General features: G+C 41.1%; 1 protein-coding gene across 1 annotated transcript in view; it reads right to left on the reverse strand.

Annotated features, from left to right (window-relative positions):
* Positions 1-6199: 6199 nt before the first annotated feature.
* The window catches only part of RWDD3 (RWD domain containing 3), a 21952-nt gene continuing 17616 nt past the window's right edge, over positions 6200-10535 (reverse strand). The window contains exons 2-4 of the mRNA XM_004699243.2: positions 9202-9692; positions 6598-6713; positions 6200-6501 (exon numbers count right to left, since the gene is read on the reverse strand). Coding sequence (XP_004699300.1) covers positions 6387-6501; positions 6598-6713; positions 9202-9692 — 722 coding nt within the window. The 3' untranslated portion in view covers positions 6200-6386. The remainder of the gene's footprint in view (positions 6502-6597; positions 6714-9201; positions 9693-10535) is intronic.

A 10535-nucleotide genomic window follows, 5' to 3' on the forward strand; every position in this document is an offset into this window, starting at 1 on the left:
ACCAAAAAACATACAACACAACTTCAAGAGGGTGACCTCTGATGACTTAACACCTCTGAGAGATACCCTAATATAAATGAACACAAATACAGAAAATGTTGTAAGCCAGATCTGGTCCAGCATGCATCAGAGTGGGATCGTCTGACAAAGTTTTAACTGTTCAAGTCAGATTCATGCCTTTGATCTTCTACACTCATCTGTCCAATGCACTCTGATTAGTGACGCCTTTCCTCCCGTCCCTCACTTGTGGGTAGAGGAAGATCACCAGAGGCCTGTTTCCTATGCAATGTCACTGGATTTGTTTCTGTGGACAACTGGTCTAAGAGACCCTTATAACTTTTTTGGTATGTAAAATTTTCCTTTACCCAGAGGAGGGGGGAGGAGGAAGAGGGGGAGGGGAAAAAGGAAAATGAGCTGATTCCGGGAACTCAAGAGGAAAGTGAATTTCTGGAATAATGAGGCCAATAAATGTATAGGTGTGCTTTACACAATTGATCTATGTATTGTGATAAATTGTATGAGCCCCAATAAATTGATTTAAAAAATAAATAAATAAATCTAAGTAAACCTCAAGATTTAGTTTTATATTCTGATGTGTGTATAGAAAGGAACTTTTTTTAAGTGCATGAAAAAAACTCTTTATCTTTTAATTCTATTTCCCCAAACTTTTTGAAGCTCTCTCATATTTGAAAAAGGCTTAGATGTAAACATGCAAGAAAGTAACTATAACCAATACTTCCTTAAACATCTTTTCAACATGCAGAATATAACACAATTAAGCTAAAGAAATTCATTTCCAGCATTCAATTCGGCCTGACTCTCGCTCTTCTTTAGTAGAGTGAAATGTGAAGGTGGAAGTTTAAAGGAGTATCATGAAATATAAACTAAGAAGACACTAACAGAGAGGAGTCCAGAGAACCCTTGACTCTTACAGAGAAACTAGAATAAAGAGAAATAGGAGTTCTAAAGTAAAATAAAGAACTAGAGGTTCTGTTGTGATAAAATCCAGACCCAACCTCTTGCTACTTACTGCTACTTTTAGATGATATATTTTTTTTAAAGTGCTGCCCTTCATGCAGCAGAGCAGCAGGAGGAGCAGTGATGAAACCCCAGAGAATACCAAAAATAGACTTTGGAGACAGTGTGTGACACCCTATCAGACTAGACTGGAAAACACTTGTAAAGGCCAACAAACAGACCTTGAACTACTTATAGGCTTTTCCATTTTTGTCAGTGGCTTTCTTTTTGTTATTGTTATTTTGTTTTTGTTGTTGTTATTGTTTTGTTGTTTTATTTGGCTGTGCCTAGGTTTTTCACTTATTAATGTATCTACATGTCTATCTAGATAAGATAGGCGGGATAAATAATTTGGAGATGAAAAGAATGGGACCAATGGTTCTGGGAGGATATGGGAGGTGGGGAGAGAAAGGAAGGGAGATGTGGGGAACCAACCCAGGGACAAGAGAACAAGAAGTGAACTAAAATCAATGGAAAGAAAGGCATAGGATGCCTAGTGGGGCTTAATCAAGGGCAATATAACAGCAAGGAATTACTAAACCCAAATGAAGGCAGAACATGATGGTGGGACAAGAGGAAAGTGAAAGGAAATAGAGTTGAAAACCTAGAGGCCTAAAAACAGGCATTTACATAGGTAAATATATATATAAAACGAGAGGGGAATAGAACTATGTACTCATATCTATATGTTAAGAATTAAGGTTGCAGATGGACATTGGACCTGAACTCAAGTACGCCCTCAACACAAAAACACTTTCTTCTAACAATCTGGCATTCTGTGATGCTCAGCTTACCAACACAATTGTTTAAGACAAAAAGGATGCATAAGCAAATGTGGTGAAGAAAGCTGATGGTGCCCCGCTTTCAAAAGATATAGCATCTGGGGTCTTAAAAGCTTGAAGATAAACAAGTGGCCACATAGTTCAGAAGCAACGAACCCACATGGAAGAAGCAAGCCTGTCTGTGTGATCATGAGATTTCAATGGAATCAGGTGTCAGGCATCTAAGACCCAGAACAAAATCATACCCAATGTGAAAAGGGGTGGGGGGGGAATGGAGTGGAGACCCAAAGCCCATCTGTAGACAATTGGACATCCCCTCACGGAAGGGTACAGAGAAGAGATGAGCCAGTCAGGGTGCACTATAGCACCGATGAAACACACAACTTTCCTCTAGTTCTTTGGTGCTTCCTTCACCCCACCATCATGACCTCAATTCTACCTTACAAATTGGATTAGACCAGAACATGCACACTGCTAGATAAGAGCCTGAAACACAGGGAATCCAGGATAGATTATTCCCTCAGGGCCAACAATGAGAGTAGAGATACCAGGGTTAGGGGAGGGTGGGGGGAGAAAGGGGAAATAGATCAAAAGGATCAAACTATAACCCCCTCCCAGGGGAACAAATAACAGAAAAGTGGGTGAAGGGCAATGGAGGATGATGTAAGATATGAAAATAATAATCTATAAATTATCAACAGTTCATGAGGGAAGGTGGGCAGGGGAGAGAGGAGAAGAAATGGGGAGCTGATATCAGGGGCTCAAGTGGGAAGAGAATGCTTTGAAAATGATGTTGGCAGCATATGTACAAATGTGCTTGACACACTGGATGAATGTATGGATTGTGATGAGATTTAAGACCCCCAAATAAAAGAATCTTTAAAAATTTTTGCTGCCCTCTCTAATGTTGAACTCTATGGTGAATTTGGTGAATGCTTACAAAAAAGATCATTAGTTTAACACTCAATTCACATGCCTTTTGTTTCATCTCATTCATTGCCTCATTCATCTCATCTCAATCCCCTTAATGTACCACCACTTACTCTACTTCCCCACTGTTTCCTGTTTCCATTCTGCCTTCTTTCCTAATTATTCTGGTGCTACTTTTTTATAATCTTCAGTGGTTGGTTATCCCAATTTGTGTATACCTCGCTAGTGTTATTGTTCCCTTGTTTATGGACCTGTCTGGAAATTGAGCTACAGGGGTATGTATATCCAGTCCCAGACCTAAACAGTGACTAACGCGAAAGTGTTAGAGGTTCCTCCAGTCTCTAACCAACCCTTCATGAGCTGGTCACCATTCTATTTTCAATGACTTAGTGTAGTTTTAGTGAAAATTAAACTGCAAAAACAAAACAACAGTCACAAACAAACCTGCTTTTAATAAGAGAGGTTGAAAATATTGATCATGCGATTGAAACTGGTTGGGAGCCCTCAAAAATATCCTTTAAAATGATCACTATTAAGCTTTATTAGAAAAACATACCTCATATCTCTTCTATGATCTGGGGTTATGTTCCATAGTTTTCCTCTACTCCATCCAGAACCTTGTAATGTGATCCCTTTCAGAGTTCCTGGGCATCATCTCATTCTTCTGGTCTCAGGCTCATAATGTTGGAGTGGTCCATTAGTCCGCTGGACTGCTTCCATGTATCTCTGATTTTCATCACCCTTCTTTCCTCTGGACAGGGAAAGACCAATAGTTGTACCTTAGATAATCACTCATGAGCTTTGAAGACCCCAGTTGTTACTCACCAAACTAGGATGTAAGTCATTCTCTTATGAACTATGTTTTTCTAATAAAGCGTAATAGTGATCATTTTAAAGGATATTTTTGAGGGCTCCCAACCAGTTTCAACCGCATGATCAATATTTTCAACCTCTCTTATTAAAAGCAGGTTTGTTTGTGACTGTTGTTTTGTTTTTGCAGTTTAATTTTCACTAAAACTACACTAAGTCATTGAAAATAGAATGGTGACCGGCTCATCATTTTTAAGCCTATCTTCTGTTTTGCATGTCAGTTGGGTAGCTTCTCTTTTCATATGTCTCCTTTCTACAGAATAATCTAAATGCAATGACCAGTTCTCCAGGAAAATTCATAGCCAAGATTGAGATAAAATAAATTTGAAGAACCTTCCCATTCCCCTCTCATTGGCAGAGCCCCAAATTATTATTAATGTTGTTGTTACCTGACATTGAACCCATTCCCACTGATGAGGGCCCCTGTGCGTGAGCGCAGAGCTGCGCTCCATCGTGTTTTCCAGGCTGAGACGTTGCAGAAGCCGACTGGCAGACCTGTCTTCCGAGGCAACTCCACTCCTCCACTGCCACTGAGCAGAGTCCAGTACACACTGGGTCTGCAGGACAGAGCACAGCTGCTCCTTGGACTTTCTGAGGCCGTACATCTTCATGGGAGCACAGAGCCACATCTTTCTCCCTCAGAGTCTGATGGGTGCAAACCACCAATCTTTGGGTTAGCACCCCAGAACTTAACCCACTGTCCTGCAAGTGTCTAAAAATCCGCTGCCATCAAGCTGATTATGACCCATCGTACCTGAGAGTACAGAGTAGAACTGCCCCTTTGGCTTTCTGATACTTTACATTTTTAAAAAATTTTATTAGGGGCTCATACAACTCATCACAATCCATACATACATCAATTGTGTAAAGCACACTTGTACATTCATTAACCTCGTCATTCTCAAAACAGTTGCTCTCCACTTAAGCCCCTGGCATCAGCTCATTTTCCCCCTCCCTCCCTGCTCCCCACTTCCTCATAAACCCTTAATAATTTATAAATTATTATTTTGTCATATCTTGCCCTGTCCGGCGTCTTCCTTCACCTACTTTTCTGTTATCCATCCCCTAGGAAGGTGGTCACATGTAGATCCTTGTAATCAGTTCCCCCTTTCCAACCCACCCTCCCTCCACCTTCCCAGTATCGCCACTCAGACCACTGGTCCTGAAGGGATCATCCACCCTGGATTTCCTGTGTTTCCAGTTCCTATCTGTACCAGTGTACATCCTCTGATCTAGCCAGATTTGTGAGGTAGAATTGGGATCGTGATAGTGGTGGGGGGGCGGGGATGTGAGCATTTAGGAACTAGAGGAAAGTTGTGTTTCATCGTTGCTATACTGCACCCTGAGTGGCTCGTCTCCTCCCCTTCACCCTACCATAAGGGGATGTCCAATTGCCTACAGATGGGCTTTGGGTCCCCACCCCGCACTCCCCCTCATTCACAATGATAGGATTTTTTGTTCTTTGATGCCTGATACCTCATCCCTTCTATACCTCATGATCACACAGAGTGGTGTGCTTCTTCCATGTGGGCTTTGTTGCTTCTGAGCTAGATGGCTGACACTTTACATTTTTACAGAGACAGCCAGCCTTCTTCCTCACAGTGTTGGTGGGTTCAAACGACGGATTTTAAGACGAGCAGTTTATGGCATAAACCACTACACCACCAGGGCTCCTCGTGCAGCAACTCTAGGCAGGTATGATTAATTTATAATGGTCCCTGAAAATGAGATAATCAAGTTGAACTGCTGTGGTCACAGAGCAGCCCTGTCAAGAAGCTCTATTCAACATGCAACCACGATTTCCTCACTTAGCTCTCCCTTCAGCTGTCATTGAACATGGACACCTGTGAACTTTGTAGAGTGCAGGAAGAGGAATTCCCCTGGTCCTTCTCCCATCACTTGGCCCTTATTTAAGAAATCCAAGTGACCTCGTGCACACAAGTAGCATTTCTCAGACACAAGTGCCTGCTTTCACTTTTGTTCTCAACTCGGGCACAATCTGTTCTTTTACTGCTTCTTTTCTCTTTCAGTCATAATCGCTGTGCCTTTACCAAGTTTATGAGATATACTTTAAAAAAGATCACTGGATAATTTCACCCATCCAGGAGGCCAAGTTCATTTTGTGTGTAACATTTCTCTCCTTGTAAAACCAGAAGGCAAATTTTTCAAATGAGAATTCATTGTAAATTGACCTTTGCGTCTTGTAGCTCGCTAGCTCCCCATTACCCTTGGATCGCAAAGGAACAAGTATCAATCGAGTTCTCCACAACTTGTTGGGACTGTATTGAAATAACACAACAAATTCTGCAATCTCACAAGGAATGGTTTTCTTTACAACTTAAAACATTCGCTATAATAGACTGAATGAGAAAAAAATCATGATCAAATGCTTAAAAATGGCTTTTTAAAGTAAACATGAAAACAAGACTCCATTGAAAAATTATTTAGTTAAAAGAAAATCAGCCAGAAATTTACATGGTTCCAAACAAACAAAGTTTGTATCAAAACAAAGTTCATTTACAATCATTATTTTATATCTATTGCTCAGATAAATTGGGATGAGAATTTCCTTGCAAAAAATCAGAATATAGGTTGTTTTCTTGTTTTATAATTTTTATTTTTCCACTTAAACAGAGTTGACATTTACTCCAGACATAAGCAAAGTATCTTGCTTCAGAGAAACTTCAAAACTGCTCCTGTACTTCATTTTCAACAACAATTTTAAAAAAAAACCAAAGAAATATAACCAAACACCGCTGCTTTACTAGAAGGTTCCTGTCTTCCGTTTCACTTGACCAGCCCAAGTACAACTTCGGAGAATAGCTGCTGAAGCCCTGCAGCTTCAAATTCCTTCTGCAGCTCAGCCAACGATGAATGCTCCTTGACTTCAAATGCCAGAAACCTGCATTACACAAGACAAACTCATGGATATGCCTGATTTGTCAGAGTGTAATTATCGATTCAGTGCCTTTCTGTCTGCAATAGTGCTAAATTATACCTCTTATGTTTGGTCTGTGCTTTGGTTTCAAACAGGACGCTAATCATTTTCTCTTTGCATCTCTTTCCACTTGAGTCCACATCGACTTTGGAGGTTTTCTGGAGAAGCAGGTACTCCTAAATGATAAGGCAGTAAGTTAAATGCCCATCTTTCTCTGAATCTTAAAGGCCTAGTTTTAAAGGAGCCATAAAATGGCAGTTTTATTTCTATGCATAAAGAGAGCTCTCTTTACTGAACCAAGTGCTCTGAGAATTACTTGGTTTTTATATACCGTTTCCCCAAAAATAAGACAGTGCCTTATATTAATTTTTGCTCCCAAAGATGCACTAGGTCTTATTTTCAGGGGATGTCTTATTTTTCCATGAAGAAGAATACAGTACACATTTATTGTTTTATTAAAAGAGACCTCGCACTTGCTGTCTGCTCCAGCTGCACTGTGGCCAACAGTGAGCTGCGCCTGCCACTATTGTCCAAAGTCCAAAGTTAGGGTAGCTTTGGGGGTGGCTTATTTTCGGGGAGGTCTTATTTTCAGGGGGATGCCTTATATTTCAGCGAGAGGCAAAACTGTGAGTAGGTCTTATTTTAGGGGATGTCTTACTTTCGGGGAAACAGGGTAGTTGGCAGCCTGGTGGGTCTGGTGAACGCAGGAATAAAGAGTGAGGTAATCACAGACTCACCAAAAACCAAAGACGTTGCATCAGGTCAATTCTGACTCATGAATCTAGACTGCACCACCTCGCTACTCTAACTGGGCCCTGGCTACTTCAACACTCTGTGCCTCAGTTACTGCCTCCAGAAATGAGAATCATAACAGCATCTACCTCATGGGGGGGGGGGGGCGGTTATTGCAAGAAGGGTTTCAAAAGGTTTGTGGGAAAAACTGGAATTAAAAGATAGTTGAGCTTTTCCACAAACCTTTTAAAGCCCCCTCACACGTGGAAAGAACTTGAAGGTGTGGTTGACACACCAGTGGTCAGGGCCCACTTACTAGTCGAGTGAGTGCCTGTTGCTGTTGCTTTATTACTAATGAGCAGCTCAGTGAAGTTATCAGGCAAGCAGCACTTACCACTTCCAGTGAATGATATCTATAAGTAGGCACCAAGGAGCCCTGGTGGCACCAACCTCAAGGTTGCTAGTTCAAAGGCCCCAGCTACTTATGAGAGAAAGGCAAGGCAGTCTGCTCCCATTAAGATTTATAAGGTCTGGGAAACTATATATATATATATCCTCAATCTCAAAATATAGTCTTAAACATAAGATAATTACATGAAGTGCAATTTTAGAAAGTTTTTTTAATTATCAAAAAAGTGCATTTTCTATATTGCAAATGGTTCAAGTCATATGAATAAATACTTACAAATTAATTGATCAATACAATCTGGGTAGCAACATCTTCAAAAGAGCTGCATACAGCCTAATATGCCTATGTTGGTTTAAAAGAAAAATCTGAGCCTTTGGGGGAAGATGAGTAAGGAAGTTAATTTGTATTCACTTTTGTCAATCAGTATTTTACCCAAAGAATCACATTTTATGGACACACTATAAATAACATTAAAATACGGAGTATATTCTAGTTTATATTTAAAAAAATGTTTTAATAAAGATGGGGTTCATTTGTCAGGCCCTAACTCAGGATCTATCTAAATGTGAATTACTTCTTGTACCTCCAGGCTACAGCCCAGCACTAATCTGATTAACCAAATCTCAGTTTAGTGTTGTGTAAGAGTCCACCATGAAAAACACAGGCCATTGTTCTGCAAATCTGGCTTATATGATTATAGCTTGTACTGTTTTAAATGAGGTCAATTATGATCATTCCTGACCCCACCTATCTGAAAGCCAAAGCTCTCTTAAGTGATTTTAGCTCTTTTGAGATTTAAAATATAATAAGCAGTTCTACTTGCCTGGTTCCACTTAAAGCAGCTTAGGTAAGTTCAGAACAAGAACCTGAACAACCTGAGGATGATGCTTTTGAAAGCAGCTGCTGGGACAAGTCAGCTGGAAAGCAAAAGTTAGGTAGGAGGTGACAAGCTGCCAGCCCTAATGACTCCTCGTCTACTAACACTAAATCTTGGTTATAAGCGACAAGTTCTTCTTTCCAAGTATTATAGATATCAAATTAAAATGTCAGAAAGTATTTTTAACTGCCACAGTGTTAAAAGTTTTGCAGACTACCCGCAAATATACCCCTTGCTGTGTCTAATGGTAGAGAGAAATATTAACATGCACAAACCTTCAGTGCACATTTATAAATTTGAGGCTTACAGCTCATTACAGCAACAACATGTGTGTTTATTATCACATGTATGTTGTTTCTGTAATTAGCAGGGGGGGTTTAAATAATCAATCACTGTCCTAAAGTGGCCTCATTTTTAAAAATACAATCTTAAGCTTATTCTTCACGCTTTGTAAGTTTGTAGTTGCAAGCAGGAACTAATAAAGATGTTCTTAAAAAAAAAACAATGAAGACCCATTCCCTGGTCATAGCGAGGGCAGAAACAGCTTCGTGATTAATCAGCCCCACTGTCGTAAAGCCTACCCACAGTTACACCATTTAATCACAAGATAATCAAACACATATCCAACATGCAACTTTGTAAGCACCTTGATGCTGCTCCTGTCTCCTTGTAGTAACATCAGTATGATTTTACCCATGAACATCAGTCTTCCTGTGAGTCTTAATTCTGAAGCCCACCTCTCCACAGTTCTGACATATTTGGTCTTGGCTCTCATGTGATCTATATGCAAAAGAGTTATCCACAGTCCATCGTCCGCCGCTGGGCTGGAAGGAAAAGCGCACTTCTCACTGCCACTCCCAGCTGCTTCTGTTTGGTTGAGGATGTGTCTGAGGTTCTGCTGAACCCAGAGAATGAGCTGGTGCACCATCGGCTCCGGTAGAAGGTTCTTTGCTTGCTCCAGTAACTTCTCTTGTACCACCACACACTGGCTCCTAGTCAAGTGTTCGGATCTAAGCGAGATGCCAGGTGGACACAGAGGGTAAGTGACAGGTAAATGAAACACCAGTTCTAAGGGTGTATCCATAGCCATCGGTCCTTCTGTTTGGGTGTGAATTCTGAATACGGTGCCATCTGTCTCTGAAAGGCATCCAAACATGATGATTAGCTGTACATAATTCAGTTCAAATGGAAAACAAGTTAAAATTTTTTTGTTTCAAATGTCAATTTATTTTGCATGAGACAATGTTGAGTCATTTTGCACAGACACACAGATGCTAAGAAAGCCCTAATTTACCGTTACTTCCTCCAGACAGACAGGCCCGCCAGCCCCCAGGACTGGCCTGGTATATTGACTCTTGTTTGTCTTACAGGGCCCCGGGAGTCAAAATTGACTGCAGGACAGCGAGTTCAACTTTTAACACCTTGTGGGTATTAAGAGTCAACTAAAAGGTTTTTCACCCACAATTGTTTTTTCCTATCCAGACCTGATGGATACTTCTTGGAATCCCTAAAATGTTCTTATGGACTAGCAAGAGCAGCAACAGTGTATATGAAAAACATGTGAAATATGATAAAGCAACCCAGAAATGAGCTAGCAAATTATACACGCAATCCAACACTGGTCATTTTGTGTCACTCAGTGGCTGGCACGTGTCCCCGCAAACACTGGCACCCCTTGCAACTGTAAGGCCGCGGGGAAACCAACGATTGCACAGCGCACAGTAACTGCCTCGGCAGCTGCTTCTTCCTTCAACTGCATCAATATCAGCGCAACATGAAGGGTGCGAGACACCGGAAAGGCGCAGCATCCATTCGGCCTCTGCTCGCTCCAGAGCAGGGAGGGCAGCGCGCACGCGGGCGAGGCGATGACATGCTCTGCTCTCTTTCCGATTTGCTCGGCTTCACCCCTCTGATGTGTTCCACACCACTTCACCCCACTTTTCAAAAAATTGATAACACGTCAGCCTGACTCGTTCTGCT

The sequence above is a fragment of the Echinops telfairi genome, unplaced genomic scaffold (genome assembly GCF_000313985.2).
Source record: "Echinops telfairi isolate 266 unplaced genomic scaffold, ASM31398v2 ScPeMD7_443;HRSCAF=831, whole genome shotgun sequence".
Lineage (NCBI taxonomy): Eukaryota > Metazoa > Chordata > Mammalia > Afrosoricida > Tenrecidae > Echinops > Echinops telfairi.